Below are 22,329 nucleotides of genomic sequence, written 5' to 3'. Positions count from 1 at the left end.
TGATTTTTGATTATTTAAAGTAGAAGTTGGCCTTAGTAATTCATGTATTTTCTTCTTTTTACATATAAGATATGAGAGTTTTACAAAAGTGATCTGTAGGGAGTAGGGTTCTGCCTCCAGTTTAGACCTCAGTGTTAGTTGAAAACAAATCATGTTAAGGACCAAAAAAGAAGGAAAAGAATCAGAATTTTAGTGGTCTCAGGTATATCCAGCACAGTTCTTTATTTGGTACATAAGCAGCTGTGCCCTGGAGCTGATGGTCAGTCAGTAACATCTGTGTTCTTGCCATTGTGGGTCTCTGGACTCAGGACTGTGTCCTTCAGATAACTTTGTCAATTAGGTGTTTTTAAGTTTCCTTTGAACATCTACTTCTCTGAGAAAGATAGGGCTAAGCATGATATGAAAATAAATGGATGGAGAAGAGAAAGTGATCCCCTTGGGTCTCAAAATAGACACGGAGTCAGTGACAGATTTACAGACAAGAATCCTGATATTTACATTGCTTGATATTTTCTCTTCCTGTTGAATTCCCTCCTACGGTATATATCTTTAAGAGATTTTGGAAAGTATTTAATATCAGAGTTCTTCTTGAATCCCAAGATGCCATATACTTAATTCTCAAAGCTTTTACTATCTTCAGGAAGAGCAGACTCTTTGTTAAACTCGGCTTGCACAATTGTTCTTCTAGGAGTCACCGGCCAAAATAAAATAATGAGCTCCTACCTCATCACTATTGCTGTAGTTGTATTAGATTACCTTCCCTTTGATTTTGAAGGTTAAGACTCTCTTTGGAGGGTCATTGTTCATCCTGGTGAACTCAGAATCATGCCTGAGTGCTGAAGGTGTAACAAATCCCACTGAGGCTATGGTAGGAGAAGAAATGACAAAGAGGGGAATTACAGGTCGCCTAGCAGCGTCTTCCATTAAGAGGCGTTCATCCTCACAGTGCATCAGACATGGAGGGGAACCCCCAGTTCTGGGAACTCAAGTTCTTGGAGGACTTCTACCCTCCCTCCCAAAGACCTGGTTATGGACTAAACTTGAGTTGGTCAAGGAGGGGATCTAGTCAGCAGGCTACTTTGCCTTTGGGACCAGCGAAAAAGAGTGAAGGGCAGGCTGGGGGACTTGGGCACTGGGAGGAGCTGGGGTGAATGGTGGTTTGCATGGTGAACCACGCCCACTTCCTCTTTGCTCTCCTTCCCTTTCTTGTTGCACCTTTCCCAGCCTCTTCACACCCACTCCTGGTCTGTCCCGGTCACCTCTTCTGTATCAGGTTTATTGGTTGTAAGTAGAAATTATACTTTTCTTTCAAAAAAAAGATATTGTCCCAATGACATTACCCAAATGCCTGTCTTAAGTCATATTAACCACAAGAGAGGTGGTACATCTTGTGAGTTACACTCTTACCCTTAGGTCTCGTCATTTCTAAATCAAGGATTAAATCAATTAAATCAGTAAACACTTTGGTATAACAACAGTTGTGCTAGTTAATATAAATGCAGCTCATAATAAGTTATATATTATTATTTATAGGTATGTAAGCCCTGTTTGATAAATATGACAATAAAATTAGCCCAAAATGGCTCTCATTTCCCATAATCCCATTTTTTATATAATCATTGAAATGAAGGTCTCAAAATGTTATTTTTATAACATTAATTGATTTTGGCCAGAGTTCCTTATTGAATTTCTGAGTGCCCAAATTTTAGAGATATGATATTCAACCAATATAGTTTAATATATTCATTGCTAATTAAAAACTCATTTTCTTTCATTATATTACATAGAAGTTAGTGATAGGAAATATGCTTGGTAATAAAATCAATGTTCCTTCTTCCCAGCGCCTGAGGAGGAGTTTGCCCCCTGGTTTGCTGAGACGAGTTTCATCAACTTGGACCACCACCACTTCTGCCACAGGTCTGCCCACTTTGGAGCCTGCCCCTGTCCGGAGGGACCGTAGTGCCAGCATCAAGCTTCATGAAGCACCTTCATCCAGGTTAGGTGATGTTCCTGTTGGGTTCATGTTTCTAGGAGAAGTTCCTTATCAAAAATTAATTATAAATTACAGAGGATTACAAAACAGAAATAGACTCATAGAGTGAGAAAATGAACTTACGGTTTCCAGGGGGGAGGGAAGGATGGAAGGAAGGGACAGTTAGGGAGTTTAAGATGGACAGGTACACACTGCTGTATTTAAGATGGATAACTCACAAGGTCCTACTACATGCACAGGAGACTCTGCTCAGTGTTATGTGTACACTGGATGGGAAGGGAGCATGGGGAAGAATAAATTCCTTTTCTGTGCACCTAAGCTATCACAACGTTGTTAACTGCTATACCGCAGTACAAAATGAAAAGTTAAAGAAATTACATATATATATATATATATATATAAAGTAAAATATAGTAGCATCCAAAGTGATTGTTGACTTAATTATGAAAAATGATCATTAATAAAGATTTATAATATATGGCAAAAAAAATTACAGGGGAAGGGAGGCCCAAAAGATTATAGTTGGTTTGAGGCCAGCTTTGAAAATGAAAAAGGTATTTGGTTTAAATCCAGAGCAGTATAGGGATTGATATCAGATAATTATGCTTAAGTGGTATTGTATGGCCTTAAGTAAAAACGGGGACAGTGACTTGAAGTGATGTCTGCTACTGTAAATTTGGATGGGCAAAGTTGAACCCAGAATAAAGACAGACTAGATTCTACCTGGACTGAGATCTGTGTTGGATTTTTACATCAAAGGTATCCAACCTAACATTTGCAAATGATTGTTAGATTTCCCCCAGTTCACCAGACCAGCTCTCCTGGCATTATTTGAAGGGCAGAAAATCAGATCAAAGGTAGATCATTCTAAGAACAACTAAATATGTTCAAACAGTTTTTAACTTAAACTTTATTTAGACAGTGAACAGATTGGTGGTTGTCAGAGGCAGAGGTCAAGGGTAGCCAAAATGAGTGAAGGGGATCAAAACTTGCAGTCATAAAATAAGTAAGTTGTGGGAATGTACAGCGTGGTGACTATAGTTAATGATACTGTATTGTATATTTGAAAGTTGCTAAGAGAATAGATGTTAAAAGTCTTCATCAGAAGAAAAAAAAATGTACAAAGATGTTTGTTGAGACTCATGGACTCTCCATGAGTCCATGGAATGTCTTGAGCAGGTAGCCCTTCCCTTCTCCAGGGGATCTTTCCAACCCGGTACTCCCATATTGCAGGTGGATTCTTTACCATCTAAGCCACCAGATGGATATTAACTAGACTTATTGGGCTTCCCAGATAGCTCAGCTGGTAAAGAATTCGCCTGCAATGCAGAGACCCCAGTTCAATTCCTGAGTTGGGAAGTTCCCCTGGAGAAGGGACAGGCTACCCACTCCAGTATTCTTGGGCTTCCCTGGTGGCTCAGATGGTGAAGAATCCAACTACAATGCAGGAAACCTGAGTTTGATCCCTGGGTTGGGAAGATCCCTGGAGGAGGAAATGGCAACCAACTCCAGCATTCTTGCCTGGAGAATCCCCATGAACAGAGGAACCTAGTGAGCTACAGTCCATGGGGTCACTAAGAGTCAGATGGAACTGAGCAACTAAACACACAGCACTTTGTGGTGATCATTTCACAGTATATACAAATATCAAATCATCATGTTATGTGCCTAAAACAAATATATTTTGATTGTTATATTTTGATTATACATCAATAAAAATAAATAGAATACAATTTACTTAGAATATTAATTCTAATTTTACAAAGTGGTTTAAAAATAAGAATTACCAAAGCTAAGGAAAAGATAATACTAAGATCTAGAAAGAGTTTTGAAGAAAACATCATCATGAGAGAAATTCTTTCAAAGAAAGCTACTGCGTTTGTCCTTTTCTATTTGGCATAGAAATAGCATACTTTATGTGAATAATAATTATGAGAACATTTACCATATACAATTTCAGGTTTTTGAAACATTTATATCAGTTTTATTAATGATCTAATGACTGAAAAATTACCACATCTTTATTGAACTACATGATGACAATATTATTTTTTTTATTTTTTTTCTGTTTTATTTTTTATTTTTTTAAATTTTAAAATCTTTAATTGATGACAATATTAGAAGTGATTTTCTTTTGACCCTGGCTATGAATATAAAGCCCCATTCTGAAATTGGCAGAGAAATGGAAACCTTTCAAATCCTAAGAATTTTTAATGACTGTTAACTTTTCCTGCTTTCTTACTTAAAAACATAATTGGTTTCTTTCATATTAAATATTATTGATGATCTAATAAACCTATAGAATCAGAAGCAAGCATGAATGATTCTTTGTTTCATATGAGTTCACATAATTCCACTCTGTCTTATCACCTGGATGTTTGTGAAACTTTGAAACATCATCATGCTGCTGCTGCTAAGTCGCTTCAGTTGTGTCCAACTCTGTGCGACCCCATAGACGGCAGCCCACCAGGCTCTGCCATCCCTGGGATTCTCCAGGCAAGAACACTAGAGTGGGTTGCCATTTCCTTCTCCAATGCATGAAAGTAAAAAGTGAAAGTGAAGTCGCTCAGTCATGTCCGACTCTTAGCGACCCCATGGACTGTAGCCCGCCAGGCTCCTCCATCCATGGGATTTTCCAGGCAAGAGTACTGGAGTGGGATGCCGTTGCCTTCTCTGAAGCATCACCACAGGGGGATGTTACTCTGTTTCATGAACATTTCCTGAAGTTCAAAATTATAGGTCACTAATAGTATTTTCCCATGAAAATATTGACTGTTGACTTTTACAGCAGCAAATACTGATAAGTGGTAGGAAATTATAGTTATTTATTTGTTGCTTAAAAACATGAATTTTATGTTCTTGGTATATATCTTTAGAGAGGTTGTCTATTTTCCCAGTACACCTTGCCAGGATTCCTGTCATACTATAGTTAATGCTCCTTTATTTACTATCCATAGAATGATTCTACCAAAAATCCATTCAAGCTTTCTTAAATGTCTCCTTTCTTTTTGTTATTATTTGTTACTTCTCATCAAATTTCATTTCTCCTACTCCTCTCTTCTCTTAGTTAAATGAGATTAGAGGCTGAAATTGAAATCAACATGAGGAAGAGGCTTTCAAAAACTTTTATGAGCTTAACTCCTAAGGATTTTGTCATTCTGTTTTATGAAATAAATGCTCCTTCTCAACTATTTTCAAAATAGAAAAGGAACGGCATATAATCCCACTCATTCCTTTTGTCCTAAAAGTACTCATTGATGTCCTGCCTAGGTATGCTTTTTTCCACTAACTTACTCTTCCTTAATTTCACTATCCTATTAAAAGTCCTGATATAACATCTAAGAGTGATACAACTTTTTCACCATTATAGAAAAAATATTAATAAAATTCATTCTGAAGATAATTTAGCCCTTTACGGGAAAACCGTATGTCAGTAAGTAGCAATAGTACCACCTTTAAACACAGCTAGTTTGGGTTGACTCATCCTTCGTTGTAGGTAAAAATAGTGAAAAGATGGCCTCAGAACATCTCTGGCCCTACTAATAAACCAAAGTTAAAACCTTCTTCAGTTAGAAGACCTGTTGCTAAAACTGACTGATTTCACAACTGACTTGAGTTTTAATCTTTGAAGCTTCTTCTCTGTCAGTCCTTTTATTCTTCCTTTCCATGTCTGTCTTTTTATTGAGGCTCTTTGAGGACTGCAGTGGTCAAAAGAACAAGAGTAAGAAGTGAAAAGTAGAAACAGTCCTCAACTTATGTTCCTATGGGTGCATAGCTGGATGATTTACTCCTAGGTGGTTTTAAATTCAACTGAGTCAAAAGATACTGGATTGAGAGTCAGAAGGATCTTGACCCCACCACTCAGAGATGTGTAGCCAGAGCCTTGGTACCCACCAGAAGAAATTCTTCAGGAAAGGGGGAATGATGACATGAGTGGAGTGAAATTAAGTGGAAGAATACCAACAGGTGCTTTATTTAAAAAAAAAAGTAAGCTTGAGAGAAATTTTAAGTCTGAAATGAATCATACCCTAAGCCTTCCACATTGGCCATGGAAATGACAGCAGGCCGTAAACTCTGTAAAAGAAACTGTTAGGACCTGGTAAGACTTTTAGGACCTAGGATGAAGTTTTTAGCAGTAGAACTAAGGTGCTAAAATCCACTTTTGTAGAGGAGGGTTGAGGTCTTCCACAGCAAACACATAGATAGTTTTTGCATGCTGTGTTAGTGTGGGAAGATCAAGTAGAGGTTCCCCCAAGCTATTTTTCTCACTGGAATTCAAATCATTACATATTAATAAGATCTAAATAGGAATCACAAAGGCAAAGATCAATAGACAGCTGAAAACTATTGAAGATTCACACAAAGGAATATATTTGAAAGTACCTGTAAATTATAAAGTGTATATGTATGTGTATATATGGACATACATACACATGTACACACATATATATTGATTTCTCATTTTTATTGACAATATCTCTTAAGGAATTAATATTTAGCATATTAAGAAAGGATATATGGCTAGGATTTTATTTACCTTAAAGTTCATTAACTTCCCATACATTAAAGATGCTCCATTATTGCACTTTATGAAATTTCTCAAAGTGAGCCTATCTTAAATGTTTTTATTAAAGAAATATAAAATAGAAATAGACAGTTTTGAGCTAGCTTTGATAATATAGAGGGCTTCCCTGATGGCTCGGATGGTAAAGAATCTGCCTGCAACACAGGAGAACTGGGTTCAATCCCTGGATCAGGAAGATCTCCTGGAGAAGGGAATGGCTACCCACTCCGGTATTCTTGCCTAGATAATTCCATGGACAAAGGAGCCTGGCAGACTATAATCTATGGGGTCACAGAGACTCAGATGTGACTGAGTGACTGACGCACTTTTAATAATATAACTCTCTAAAGTATTAAAAAATAAATTCAGTTAATGTTAAGGTCTTTTAAAAAGCCTACATAGAAAAGTCACAATCTGTTTATTATACAGTATGCTGAGAAGACATGTAGGCCACATAAACATTACATCCAATGTCTTCACAGTAAGTCTCATACATCAATCAATCCAGCAAAAGTAGTTGACAGGGAATAGTGGTATCAGGAAATAGTTGATAGAGTTATCTATCTCAGATTCAAAGTTTTCTTTGATATTATTGTTTCAAAATTCCAGACATTTGTGAATTGCCTAGAATGAAATTTCCAAGGACTTCCCTGGTGGCTCAGACAGTAAAGCATCTGTCTACAATGCAGGAGACCTGGGTTCAGTCCCTGGGTTGGGAAGATCCCCTGGAGAAGGAAATGGCAATCCACTCCAGTACTATTGCCTGGAAAATCCCATGGACAGAGGAGCCTGGTAGGCTACAGTCCATGGGGTCGCAAAGAGTCGGACACGACTGAGCGACTTCACTTTCACTTTATGAAACAAATATTACCTTGTAGGCTATCCTTAAATTGTATTTGATAATTGCTGGAATGCATTCCACTTTTCAAATGCTATTTAAAGTAAAGAGAAAAGATGAAATTTTAAAATATCTGGGTCAACAGTTAAAGAAAAATCTCTCTGAAAAGGATAAAAGAGAAGAAATGAGGTAATTAGTAGCAGAATGTCACATAAGACTGAACATAGGTAACAGATCTTTCCCATCAGTAAATTTAGTAATAATCAAAGAACAGAGGCAGTAGCCAAGCAAATGCTTAGCATCTTCCTCTTTGAGAGGTCTCAAACTGGTAGTGCAGCATACCCTAAAAGTCCTGTTATTTCACCTTAGTGCATGTTCTGGTTTGTACTTAATATGCAGAATTGTAAGCAATACACACATCATGATGCTTGTACAAAGGATGCCATTTTGGGTATAGCTCAGTTCAGAGGCTTAGTTGTGTCCAACTCTTTGTGAGCCCATGGACTGCAACACACCAGGCTTCCCTGTCCATGACCAACTCCCAGAGCTTGCTCAAACTCATGTCCATGGAGTTGGTGATGCCATCCAACCATCTCATCCTCTGTCATCCCCTTCTCCTTCTGCCTTCAATCTTTCCCAGCATCAGGGTCTTTTCCAATGATTCAATTCTTTGCATCAGGTGGCCAAAGTATTGGAGCTTCAGCTTCAGCATCAGTCCTTCCAATGAACATTCAGGACTGATTCCCTTTAGGATGGACTGGTTTGATCTCTTTGCAGTCCAAAGGACTCTGAAGAGTCTTTTCCAACACCGCAGTGCAAAAGCATCAATTCTTCGGTGCTCAGCTTTCTTTATGGTCCAATTCTCACATCCATACATGACTACTGGAAAAACCATAAATTTATTTTGACTATTTTGATTATAGAACACCCCAAAATTATACCTCATTAACTGTATAGCTTACATGACAATCTACTCATTACTGACCCCATAATTACATCCATTTCAGCTTCATTTACAATAAGCCACCCAAAGAGGCCAAGTACATCCTGCTTACACTACCAATCTAAGATTGGCCAAGGATCAAATTGTCCAGTTACTCTCACACAAGTTACAGATTTTATGCATTACCAAGTTTACTAATGCTCAAAAACACACCGATGTTAGCAAGACACAAACCAAAACATAAAGCAGACATTTTTCCTCCCATCCAAGTATTAACCAGGCCCTACCTTGCTTAGCTTCTGAGATCAGACAAGATCCGACATGTTTAGGGTGGTATGGCTGTAGACTACACACTTTTCCTTTGGAGCAAACCAAGATAGTCTATATGGCTTCCCAAATATATTTTTCTCTCAAATTACAATAGATTTTGTTTCAGATTCAGAATGTAAGGTTTTGAGCAGTGCCTACAGATATTTTTTGGTTTGAAACAGCTCTAAAATTTATATCCATTAGTTACATGGATTTTTTTGTAGTGTTCTTCATCCCAGCCTTCCAGGTTGGTTTATGATTTATTCAAATTTATTTAAATTGATTGCAGGTTTATTTACAATAATACTTAGACAGAGCAAGGATATCCTGCTAAAAACATTCCCTCGAGTGAAGACTCACTGCCATTACCTTTCTCCTAGTAAACAGCATTAGTGCTACCTTTAGCAGCAGGCCCATTAGTGTCTACAAGGGAATTTGTCTCATCATTCCATTCTTTACATGGTATCACCAGTAAAAGAAATGGTTGGTTAAAGACCTGTTATTAACCTTTTCCTTCAAGATACTGCAAGAATATTGTCTTTGAATGATAAGTACTTGAATTTCTTAATTTAGTCACATCAAGAATAATAAATTAAAAAGAGTATATAAGAAAGCATCATGTCATTCATACCTAATGTAAGTTCACCTGCATCTTAAAGTTAGTTTGCCATGGTTTTAGAAAGTCTTTGAGGAACATGATTATGGAAATAGAATGAGAAGGTGTTGGATACCAAGTAACTGAATGAACAGTAAAGCTCTCTTTTTGTCTTGGTTAACCCAGTATCCTTGAAGAGTGTGCCCTGTGACCCTGTAGCACAGACTGAATTCAGATAACCTAGTTTGTCACTTGGAAGTCAAGTGGTTCTGTCACTGAACCTGGACCATGACTCAGATTGAAACGTCTATTATGAAAATGATGGTTGGGTTCCGGTAAGGTCTGCCCCAATAATCAAAGGATAGTTTCTTCATTTTTCTTTATACCTTGTCTTTACAGTGCTATTAATCCAGATTCTTGGAAAAACCCAGTGATGATGACTCTCACCAAAAGCAGATCCTTCACTTCATCCTACGCTGTTTCTGCCTCTAACCATGTAAAGGCTAAAAAGCAAAACCGACCAGGTAAAGAACTTACTGAGGAAAAGCTAACACTCACTGAGTGTGCCGTCATGGAATGAACTAAGCTTTAAGTGTTGCAACACTCAGATGTGTTTGGTTTGACTCTTCTAAAAACAAACAAGCCTCATTAACCAATTAGTTACTGAAATTTCCAGTTTATAGGATGATGCCGATTCTTTTAAGACAGCTGCACCAAATATCCCACCTTGAACTTACTGGATGAATATTAAATCAGTGTAACTATTGAGTAGGCAAGCGTTATCTTATTAATATAACAGATAATGAAGTACTTATGAAATTTCAATTTTATTTTTAGTGTCTGTTAAAAAATATTTTCCAGAAGTATGATATTTATAAGTTCTAGGAAATGCTTCATTTACTATACATACTATAATTTTTCAAAGAAATTCTTGCTCCATGTCACTTACCTGCACACACCCCCAATAGAAAAATACAAAAGGAAGAGGTATGTAAATTCAGAGAAAACACGATCCAGGACCTTTGGCAGCCCTTTGAAAAACCTCAAAAATCAGCAACCAAAAAACCCAGGAGTAACATGGGTGGTAGGTTTTCCTTCTCTTTTAAATCAGGTACAGAATGAAACTTACTGTGATTTCTCCTGTCTAGGATCTGCATGGGGTTTTTCAGGTTGGTGTCAATGTACCCTCTAAATATCAGTTTTTTCTTTCCCTCAAGCGTCACTTAATAAATATGTATCGAGTGTTCACTATCCAGAGATACTATCTGACACTGAAATAGTTTGAGGAATGCAGCAATGATGAAGCCAGACCCTATTTCTCCTTTCACAGAATTCTCACTTACATTCAAGTGGAGCATATAAACAGATATAGAGTATAAGCTCTTAGTATATATGTAGTGTGCTAAAGGCTATGATAAGAAAGTAAGGGAAAACGTTCAAAGAATTAAAGAGATATAAAACCAAATGTGTGGATGGAAAGCTTCAACAACTTAAGATTCTAAATGATGACTGGCAAAGCTAACAAGCAGAAAGGGAGAGCAGTGAATGCAGAGAGGGAGATGAAAGCAGGTCTGTAGCCAGAGGCCAGATGAAACCCAGGAGCTTTGGCAAGGAGTTTAGGTATCAATGAAGTTTCAGGTAGGAATATATCTATAGTATAATTTGGGGGAATATGACCTTATTCAGTCAGAATCTGTGATAACTCAAAACTGAAATAGTTTGTCAGATTCTATCTGCAAATTGGCCTCATCCTTAAATCCTCATCCTTAAATGAGAGTCTGGGGTATTTCTTCTGCCTTTCCTTCCTGGAGGCTTCCTTGTTGATTGGTACAGAATACGCCTGCCAATGGAGGAGACACAGGTTCTATCCCTGGGTTGGGAAGATCCTCTGGAGAAGGAAGTGGCAGCCCATTACAGTATTCTTCCTTGAGAAATCCCTTGGGTAAAGGAGCCTAGTGAGCTATAGTGCATGGGGTCACAGAAGAGTCAGACATGAGTTAGTGACTAAACAACAACAGCAACTCCTTCTTGGAATGTTCTCCTTCCAAGTTTTCATCTCTCAGCATTGTAGAAAGCCTTGCTGAAATTCTTCAGTAGCTCCCTGCTTAGCCTCTTAATCTCCTGCCTTTATCGCAGCTCAGGAATTCACCAAATGGCTCAAGGGGAAAGCTGCCCTCTTCCCACTGGGCTGTTAGACATTCAAGTCCTGGTTGCTATGGCAGCCCCAAACTCCAGTATTTGTGTCATCAGCCTTATGACGTTACTAAAAGCTCTGCTGGCTTGCCTTCCTAATAGCTGCATCCATCTGCCTGGATTCTTAGCCTTTTTTTCCATGCCAGTGGTCAATAAATAATGCTCTGGATGGAAGAACATTTTGCAGGATTTTGGCTCACCCTTCTGAGGGTCTCTTCTATTTGGAAACCTATCTCTCCAAGTTGGTTGTCTTGCCATGATAGCTTTTTAATTTTAACTCAGCTTTTCTATTTGTTCTCAAAGAACAAATAGATGGATTTACTGCAAACTATTGCATTATAGCCAGAAGCAGAAGTCCTGAAATGGTAGTGTTTCTATGAGGGTTAGAGAACCAGTACTCACATGCCACTAATATTTCAAGAGTCTACCTTGGAATATAAGCTTAATTTTAAACAGCACAACTTAAGAAAGGACTTCTGTTGTTTCTTCCATCTAGAAGAGAAAATTTAGTACTTTCTTTCCCCTTTGATTGCCTAGTTTATACTGGTAACTGTTGAAACTATTCTTCCTAGGTAGCTCAGCTGTGAAACAGTCTGCCTGCAATGAAGGAGACCTGGGTTCAGTCCCTGGGTTGGGAAGATCCCCTGGAGAAGGGCCTGGCAACCCACTCCAGTATTCTTGCCTGGAGGATTCCAAGGACAGAGGAGCCTGGCAGGCTACAGTCCATGGGGTCGCTAAGTGTTGGACATGACCTAGCGACAAAAACTTTGGCTTAAATCTCTACTAGTGAGCATATGAACAAAACACCATTTTATTGGCATTAAATTACTGAAAGAAATCACTAAAGGCAATCTGGTTTTCCAGAAATTAATCTGGTCCTCTCTGCTCTTTAGAAAAATTTATTATCCTTTTGTATCTTACAAGTCATTTATGACCTGAGGATTAGAATTTATCTTTCATGAGGTTTAGAAACAAGAGAGTGTGGGAAAATATTTAAATAGAGATTGCACTGAGGGCAAATTCAGATGAGCTCAGAAGTGCAGAGGCTCATTTGGGACCCCAGCAAGGTGGAAGAACTGAATGTGAGCATTCCATATAAACCTGGGACTTTTAAAGGGGCACTTAAGTGTATTATAAAGCAGACATTATTTTGCTGACAAAGGTTCTTATAGTCAAAGCTATGGTTTTTCCAGTAGTCGTGTATGAATGTGAAAGTTGGACCATAAAGAAGGCTGAGCACCAAAGAATTCTTGTTTTTGATCTGTGGTGTTGGAGAAGACTGTTGAGAGTCCCTCAAGGAGATTGATCAAGGAGATCAATCCAGTCAATCCTAAAGGAAATCAGTCCTGAATATTCATTCGAAGGACTGATGTTGAAGCTGAAACTCCAATACTCTGGCCACCTGCTACAAAGAGCTGACTCGTTGGAAAAGACCCTGATGCTGTGAAAAATTGAAGGCAGGAGGTGAAGGGGACGACAGAGGATGAAATGGTTGGATGACATCACCGACTCAGTGAACGTGAGTTTGAGCAAAGGAAGCCTGGCATGCTGCAGTCTATGGGGTCACAAAGAGTCAGACAAGATTGAGTGAGTGAACAAGTGACCCTAGTTCAAAAGGACACCTTCAGTTCAGTTCAGTCCCTCAGTCATGTCTGACTCTTTGCAACTCCGTGGACTGCAGCATGCCAGGTCTCCCTGTTCATCTCCAACTTCCAGAGTGTACTCAAACTCGTGTCCATTGAGTCGGTGATGCCATCCAGCCATCTCATTCTCTGTCATCCTCTGTCATCCTCTCTTCCTCCCATCTTCAATCTTTCCCAGCATCAAGGTCTTTTCAAATGAGTCAGTTCTTCACGTCAGGTGGCCAAAGTATTGGAGTTTCAGCTTCAGCATCAGTACTTCAAATGAATATTCAGAACTGATTTCCTTTAGGAGGACACTACATGGATTTCCTTGTAGTCCAAGGGACTCTCAAGAGTCTTCTCCAACACCACAGTTCAAAAATATCAATTCTTCAGCACTCAGCTTCCTTTATAGTCCAATTCTCACATCCATACATGACTACTGGAAAAACCATAGCCTTGACTAGATGGACCTTTATTGGGAAAGCAATGTCACTGCTTTTTAATATGCTATCTAGGTTGGTCATAACTTTTCTTCCAAGGAGCAAGAGTCTTTTAATTTCATGGCTGCAATCACCATCTGCAGTGATTTTGGAGCCCAAGAAAATAAAGTCTGTCACTATTTCCACTGTTTCCCTGTCTATTTGCAATGAAGTGATGGGACCAGATGGCATGATCTTAGTTTTCTGAATGTTGAGTTTTAAGCCTACTTTTTCACTCTCCTCTTTCACTTTCATCAAGAGGCTCTTTAGTTCTTCTTCACTTTCTGCCATAAGGGTGGTATCATCTGCATATCTGAGGTTATTGATATTTCTCCCAGCAATCTTGATTCCAGCTTGTGCTTCATCCATCCCAGTATTTCTCATGACATACTCTGCATATAAGTCAAATAAGCAGGGTGACAATATACAGCCTTGACACATTCCTTTCTCTCTTTGGAACCAGTCTGTTGTCCCATGTCCAGTTCTAACTGTTGCTTCCTGACCTGCATACAAATTTCTTAAGAGGCAGGTCAGGAAGGACCCCTTGGCTCCCTACAAAATATGTCTAGGTAATTTTTGGAGGAAAGCATCACCAGTTAACAGCCATGCAGCTTCAACATATAAAGTTCAAACCAGCTTGAACTTACAAACCAGATCACTGTAAACATGCAAGGAAACAACACAAGTTAGAAAAAACAGGAAAACAACTGTACAGATCTCTAAAGGTGTTGAGTGGCAGGTACCTAGTGGTCCAGTGGCTAAGATTCCATGCTCCTAATGCAGGGGAGCCAGGTTTGATTCCTGGTCAGGGAACTAGATCCCACATGCTGCAACTGAGACTCTGTGCAGCCAAATAATTTTTAAAAATACATTAAGTTATTTTAGTGACAAAAAAATACTCAGATGTTTAAAGAAAAACATGAGGGCATAAAAGATAGAAATGAGAGAAGACATAATTGCACGGCAGCTAAATGACTTTTGGAAATATAATCAGGGAAATACGATAAGTTAAATGGCATAAAAGACTACTAAAATTTTGGAGAATTAGTAAACTAGAGAATGTGAAGAAAGTATCTGGAATGAAGCTCAGATGAGAAGTTGGAAAACGTAACAGATTCTGAAAGCCATAGGAGGAGTCATTAAAAAGTCTAATATACATAATCATAGTTTTAGTAGAGAATAGGAAACATAAACTATTTGAGGAGGAAAGGACAAAGAAAAAAAAATTTAAACATAGACACAGAATAGTGAAACCACAGAATGCCAGAGATTAAAAAAATCTTGAAGTTAGCCAAAGATAAGTCCCTTCAGTCAGTCTGAGAGCAAAATTGTTGTAAATAAATGGAGTCAGAAGACAGAAAAATGTTTTCTTCAAAGTTTTGAGAGAATATGATTGTCAACCTAGAATTGTGCACCAGGCAAATCTGTTTCAAAAGAGTAGAAATAAATTAAAGATATATTCAGGCAAGTCACAACTTTACCAACTACCAGATCTTAACTAAAGAAGTTTGTATTTGAAAAAGAAGAGCAGAGGAAAATTTGTAAGGTATAATAGAAATGATGAACAGATAAATTAGAAAACCATGATTACATTCAAACATGATATGCATAAATAATAGTGTTGAGTTGGCCAAAATGTTCATTTGGGTTTTTCCGTAAGATGTTACAGAAACACCCACTTTTTGGCCAACCCAATATTTTCAGATTGTAGGTATTTTTTAAAAGATTTTTAGGGAAAATAATTAAAATACGAGACAACAATGACAAGTAACTCAAGGGATGAAGGATGAATTGAAGTGTTCTGCACTCTTGTATTGCTCAGAAAACAGACTCAGATGAGGAAACTGAGGCAGAAATGTTGAGTAACTTGCCCAAGGCCACACAATTAATCCAGAATTCTTTCTTGTGTCCTAAAGACTTATTAGAAAAGAAATGAGGATGACAAATTGAGATAACTTTAAATTAAGATTTTTTTTTGGTCTTGCCCCTAGCTGAGGACAAGATAATGAAAGGATTTGGTTTTCTGTCTCTCAATTTCTTCGTTGGGTCATGAAATTAAAATTCTTACGATAACCAACATGAGAAAGTCAAGAAGATAGAAATTAATAGTTAGTGTATTCCCTGGAAATAACAGAGCAAATGATGAGACAGACTTGAGGAACAACCTCAGATTCTGTGCCTTCTTCCTGACTTCATATGCCTGTGCTTAAGAAGGGCAACATGCGAAAGGAAAAGAGGCTCCACAGAGGATACCACAAAGGCAGATGGTAGAGATGAGAGTTGGGCTTCCCAGGTGGCCCAGTGTTAAACAATCCGCCTGCCAATGCATGAGATGCAAGAGATGTGGGTTCAGTTCCTTGGCTGGAAAGATCCCCTGGAGAAGGGAATGGCAACCCACTCCAGTATTCTTGCCTGGAAGATAACATGGAGAGAGGAGCCTGGTGGGCTACAGTCCATGGGGTCACAAAGAGTCAGACACTACTGAGTCACACACACACACACACGAGGGTCACAGTAACGGCAAGAACCTCCCACATTCTTGCCTTCAAGTACATAAACATCTCTGTCATTGATTGCTTTGGGAAGAATTTTGCGTTGTGTCATCTTTAGACTGCTCTCACAGCAGAGCTAAATGTTTAGAAAGTAACCTGTATCCTATGTATGCTGAAATGTTTAAATCCCTGAAAGGCTGCCAAAAGGAAGGAAACTATCCAAGAGTCAAGAGAGCTGAAACTCAAGTACAGTTCTACCTGATCAGATGGACCCTTCTGTTTGGGAACTCATCTCCCTGCGTGGGTGGCAGATTGGGGTTGATTTGCCAAATAGATGTAATTTAAGTGAACGTGATGCCCTGCTACACCCACCTCGCCAACCCCCCACCCCTGCCCCGGATTTCAAGAAAATGTGGAAAGAGGCAGAGAAAAGCCCCTTTATGTGGCCAAGAGAGTAAGGAAATGGAATTAAATAAAGTGTGAGGAGGAAAGTAAGAAGCAGTAGGCAAAAGAGATAGGAGGATGCAAGCGTAAACTTAGAGTACTGAAACACTGGAAGATAAATGACCTGTTTTGAGATGGGACTAATGAAATCTGTTCTTTGCACAAATCAAGTAAACAGTGAATCCTTTGGCTCCATCCATCAGTATTCATTGAAACAGTTGAAGCACAACCAATTATTATGCAGTTACTAATATAAAATAAATGGATGAAATCACATATGAGTCCTTTGATTAAAGCCTGAAAACAGGAGATATAAATATAATTTATATTTCTGTGTTGCTTTTCTGAGTCACTGAATATGTAAAAATGCCTTTCTGTCATTCTACTTTTGAAATCTCTCTAATTCATGCTTATCACAGCTGCAGTGAGTCATTCTCTTTCCAGATTCTTACAAATTTTATGATTCTGATTAATCCTATTGCAATGATTACAGATATCACACCTGAAAGTTAGACTGAGTTTTGCCTATAGAAAATTTGAAATGAGAGACAACTTTAATTATGGCATTGTGATTTTTTTTTTCCTTTTTGCATCTGTGTAACTTTACTTTTTGTTTTGGAAAAATATTGAGGCTGTTTTCCTGTGGGTGTGGAGAAGAGGCATGTATTTATCAGACAGGCTAGTCCCTTTTTTGTTCAATGAAAATTAAACAGAATTTTAAAGCACAAACAGATGGATTCACTTAAATCATTTCCCTCCAGTATTGTTTATCATCTCCTTTTGATTGCCCAAAGTTCCTTGTGCCTTGACACACATTTTCTCATGTTCTCAGGAGCAAGGAATTAAAACTCAATTACTCAAAGGAGTTGGTACTTTAGAAATTATGTACTTTAAAAAGTTGGCACTTTTTAAAGTTATGTTTTTAATTTTTAAATTTTTAAGTATTTCAGAGTAGAGTGGTCTGAATCATCCAAAGAATTGTATTTCATGAGCTGGGTCTTTTTCCTGGAGTCTCTTAAAATTATTCAAAAAAAATGAAGATAAATATGTTTGAGAGCATGCATATTTATCTCAGTCCCTTCATGTGTATGTATGTGTGTGTATTTGTGTAACATAAGATTGGGTGAGACTTCAGAGGTTATCAGTTCTATCCCCCTAACTTTAGACATGATTGCACTTTAAATAATCTTATAATTTGTTTTTTATGACATATAATAATAACACTTTTCTGTGAAATAATTTTATTTGCAGTCTCTCCTTTTAAGAAAGCATAGTCTTCCCTCATAGCTCAGTTGGTAAAGAATTCACCTGCAATGCAGGAGATCCTGGTTTGATTCCTGGGTTGGGAAGATCCACTGGAGAGGGGACAGGCTACCCACTCCAGTATTCTTGGGCTTCCCTTGTGGCTCAGCTGGTAAAGAATCTGCCCACAATGCAGGAGACCTGGGTTCAATCCCTGGGTTGGGAAGATCCCCCCTGGAAAAGGGAAAGGCTACCCACTCCAGTATCCTGGCCTGGAGAATTCCATGGACTGTAGAGTTCATTGGATCACAAAGAGTCAGACATGACTGAGTGACTTTCACTTTCACTTCTTTCATTTGATTATTATCTACATTTGTCATCTCTCCTATTTGAAGACTAATATATGTAAATATATGGCCATTTCTTACAGCATTCCTAACCATTTCTGCTTTTAAAAATTTAAGTAAACTATGATAACGCACACTGTGAGAAATAGTTTGGCTTGAGGAAAAGGAAATTTATATGTTTATGCCTTTATCTTCTCACCTGTAGAATAAAAATATTCTTGCTTTTCATGGGGTTGCCAAGACCCCTGCTTGTTCAGATTGTTCGAAATATGTAACCTCACAGCCCTGCAGAAGCAAAGTGTTTTTCCTCTGTTACAAGGTTCATTTTAAATTTCATTCCAGGCAATAAGTCTGGAGGCTATAGTTCTGCTTATTTGTTTTAAATTTTGTTAATCCCTGAGTTCCAAGAACTCTAATCATTGAGTAGATTTTTAAATTTGTATTTTTAAGAGCAAATTGCATGTCTCTGAGAGAATTAGCTGGCAGCTATTAAAAATCAACAATGAAGAAAATCACTCCTCTCATAAATTGCCTTCAGAAAATATATGTGTGCGGACAGAAATGGATCATGTTCCCATAGGCTTTCAACTACTTTTAAAAAATGCTAGGAAACTATCCCCAAACTCACAGTTCGTTATCAGAATAACTAGGAAATTGCCTAAAGCAGTGCCTGTCAGGAGCCTCTTTGGTGTGCCTGTGTGTGCTCAGTCATTCATTCGTGTCCTGCTCTGTGGACTGTATGGGTCATTTGTGACCCTATGGATTGGAGGCAACAGGCTCCTCTGTCCGTAGGACTTATCAAGCAAGAATACTGTAGTGGGTTGCCATGCCCTCTTCCAGGGAATCTTCCTGACCCAGGGATCGAATTCGCATCTCTCAAGTCTCTGGCATTGGCAGGCAAGTTCTTTACCACTAGTGCCACCCAGCTGGGACTTTCCTGGTGATCCAGTAGTTAAGACACTCTGCTTCCACTGCAGGGGGCATGGCTTCAATCCCTGGTCAGGAAACTAAGATATTTCATGCCTTGCAATGCAGCTAAACAAAACAAACAAAAACAACCACTACAAAAAAACATAATTCCTTAAAAAAAAAAAAATGATGCAGCAATTAAACCTTTGCCATGACCTGGCCAGCCCCACACATCCTTGCCCCACAATCTCTCTGACCGTGTTCCCTGCCCCTCCTTCCTCTTTGCTAACCTACAGTCACACTGACCTCCTAACTGATCCTCTGACAACCCCTGGATAGGTCCCTCTTTCTGGAACATGTTTTCCCCAGTACTCGTCTAAATGTCTTCCTTATTTTATCAAGCCTCTGTTCAAATGTTACCCTTAATGCATTATGTCCTTCTCAATCCTCTATCCTCTGCATTATTTGTTTTCTGGGTATGAAATATATTTATTTGTGAGTGTGTATATATATATGTACATATATATATATGTATATATATATTTTTTAATTAGAGGATAATTACTTTACGATATTGTGATGGGTTTTGCTATACATCAACATGAATCAGCCATAGGTATACATATGTCCCCTCCCTCTTGACCCGCCCTCCCACCTCCATCCCCATGCCACCCCTCTAGGTTATCACAGAGCACTGACTTTGGATTCCCTGCATCATACATCGAACTCCCACTGGCTATTTGTTTTACATATAGTAATGTTTATGTTTCAGTGCTATTCTCTCATCACCCCATCTCCTCCTTCCCCCACTGTGTCCAACATGACTGTGTCTTCTTTGCTGCTATGCAAGTAGGGTGATCAGCACTATCTTTTTAGATTCCATATATATACATTAATATGCAATATTTGTCCTTCTCTTTTTGACCTACTTCACTCTGCGTAATAGTTTCTTTGTAACAGTTAAAATTCCCTGACTTTCTTTTCTTCCCCACCCCCCCCTTTCTTCTTCTTCCTCCTCCTCTTCTTTCTCTCGTTTGTGTCTCCCCTGAAAGCTCCAAGAGCAGGGAATTTTCTTCCATTCACTACCGCATCCTTTACTCCCTGGAATGGGGCACACAATCAATATTTGTTAAATGAACAAATCATTGGGGTACTTACTCTGTGCAAATACCTTGATAACCTTTAAACCACATCAAACTAGTATCCAGCTCCTTAATGGTTAAGCTGCTTTTCTAAGATTATCTGGAGACTCAGTCAGCCTTAATTTAATAAATCGTCTAAATTAAACTAACACTTTCTAACCTTTCTTATATGAGATCTTCTATATTTGTATAATGATATGTGCAAATATGATGTTATATAGCTGTGGTGAAATGAAAAGAATTGAGAGGTTTGTGAAAATTGTATTTATTTTATAAAATGATAAGAAAATCAGATTATATTAGTGATCATAGTAAAATTTAATTTATTCTGGAGCACTCAAATTGATAAAAAATGTACAACCATTAGTACTTCCCAGAACACTTGTACCTTACTTGCTGCACACAATGATAGGCTGGTTGGGAAATAGTGAGTTAAAAATCTAGTGCACTTAGGTATCTTTTGGCTCAGGAAATTACATAAGGAGATAGTTTGTCAGTGGTGGCTCAGACAGTGAAAATTTTGCCTGCAATGCAGGAGACCTAGGTTCAATCCCTGGGTTGGGAAGACCCCTTGGAAAAGGGAATGGCTACCTACTCCAATATTCTTGAATAGAGAATCCAATGGACAGAGGTACCTGGTGGGCTACAGTCCATGGGGTTGCAAAGAGTCAAACACAACTAACACTTTGATTTTTCTTGGTAAAATAGCTAAATCTTTTCAATAGAAATAGAAATCAAAATGCAAACCATAAGGTATGTGATTGTATAGAGCAAAACAGATGCAACCTAGTAGATAATGAATTTTCCTTCCTCGTTGGGTAGTTTCTGATAGAATAGTGTGCTAATAAAGCACAATCTACCAATAATGCTAGGCTCACTCCATATTCTCCTACTTCCTTTCACTGTGATCCTGGGGAGGTTATTTAAACTTCCTGGGTCAAAGTGGTTTCATTTGTTCAACATAGGCAGGGGTTGAGCTGTTGATCAGGAATCCATAGAAATATTGAGAAAAGGACTTGGAGGGGTAGCTGGCCTCCACATTTAATCAAAGAAAGAGTACAATTTCTTATCTTTTAAAGTAGACAAAATAAGAAATAGCAGTGCTAACAAGAAACTTAAATATTATAAAAGCCCATCAACAAGCCTAATATTCCTTTCAGTGGACCGGAAAACCTCTGAGTGAGACAAATAAAACTTTTGAGAGAACTGGACATTGGAAGCAAACTAGGCTAGCTGCCAAGTCACCACACATCTTATTCAATGATGTGAATATCGCTGGCTGTACGTCTCCCCAGAGTGAGGAGCAATATAAAAATGACTTAAGGATTTCATTTTATCCCATGTAGTCATGAGAAATAGTAAGCAGGAGGTTGTTTAGAAGTTTTCTCTCTCTCTCCTTCAGTTTTAGTGCAGGCTGCTTTCTCTGTATTTGGAGAGAGTAATTTCAAAAGACATCATCCCAGTCCTCAGACGTCAGTGCTTGGAAATGGATACCAGTGCTCTTTAAAATTTTCACAACCGAGAGTAAACACAGTTTGGCACAAATGTCCACACTTATTATTTGAGCTTGAGGCCATTGTTTCATCTGAAATGGATCGTGTTACATTTTTCAATGTATCCAAACAGTTTCTGACACACGAAAGTTTCACTGAAAATGTGGATGGTTAATACAGTCTCTCAAAAGTGGATCTTCTTCATTGACATATTTTAAGCAACGAGTGGTGGCTCAGAGATAAAGAATCTGCTTATGACGCAAGAGGCCCAAGTTTGATCCCTGGGTCAGGAAGATTGCCTGGAGGTGGTAACCCACTCCAGTATTCTTGCCTGGAAAATCCCACGGACAGAGGAGCCTGGCAGGCTGCAATCCACGGGGTCACAAGCATCAGACATGACTTAGCAACTAAACTATCACCACCACTAAGCAACCAATGCCTGCAAAAAAACTCTGCTCCACATACATTAATGTTGAAAACTATGGCGGATCCTGTTGCCACTAAAACCTCATAACCAAAGAGAAGGCAAACACATGAGGAACTTTTAACTATTCTCATCAGGTCAGAATGACAAGAGAAAACAAAAATGGGAAGAGAAAATAATATTCTTCTGCAGAAAGACAAATATTGTATGATATAGCTTATAGGTGGAATCTACAAAAAAAAAAAAAAGGAGAGGGTTACAAATGGACATGTTTACAAAACAAGTAGAGTTACAGAT

General features: G+C 38.4%; 1 protein-coding gene across 1 annotated transcript in view; it reads left to right on the top strand.

Moving 5' to 3' along the window:
• The window catches only part of PDE3A (phosphodiesterase 3A), a 141,861-nt gene that overhangs the window by 83,219 nt on the left and 36,313 nt on the right, over positions 1–22,329 (top strand). Inside the window, exons 3-4 of the mRNA XM_068970313.1 lie at positions 1,842–1,996; positions 9,642–9,766. Coding sequence (XP_068826414.1) covers positions 1,842–1,996; positions 9,642–9,766 — 280 coding nt within the window. The remainder of the gene's footprint in view (positions 1–1,841; positions 1,997–9,641; positions 9,767–22,329) is intronic.

This window comes from Capricornis sumatraensis, chromosome 4, assembly GCF_032405125.1.
Source record: "Capricornis sumatraensis isolate serow.1 chromosome 4, serow.2, whole genome shotgun sequence".
NCBI classification, from domain to species: domain Eukaryota; kingdom Metazoa; phylum Chordata; class Mammalia; order Artiodactyla; family Bovidae; genus Capricornis; species Capricornis sumatraensis.
The sequence above is the reverse complement of the archived record's forward strand: the minus strand, read 5'-3'. Positions and strand labels throughout refer to the sequence as shown.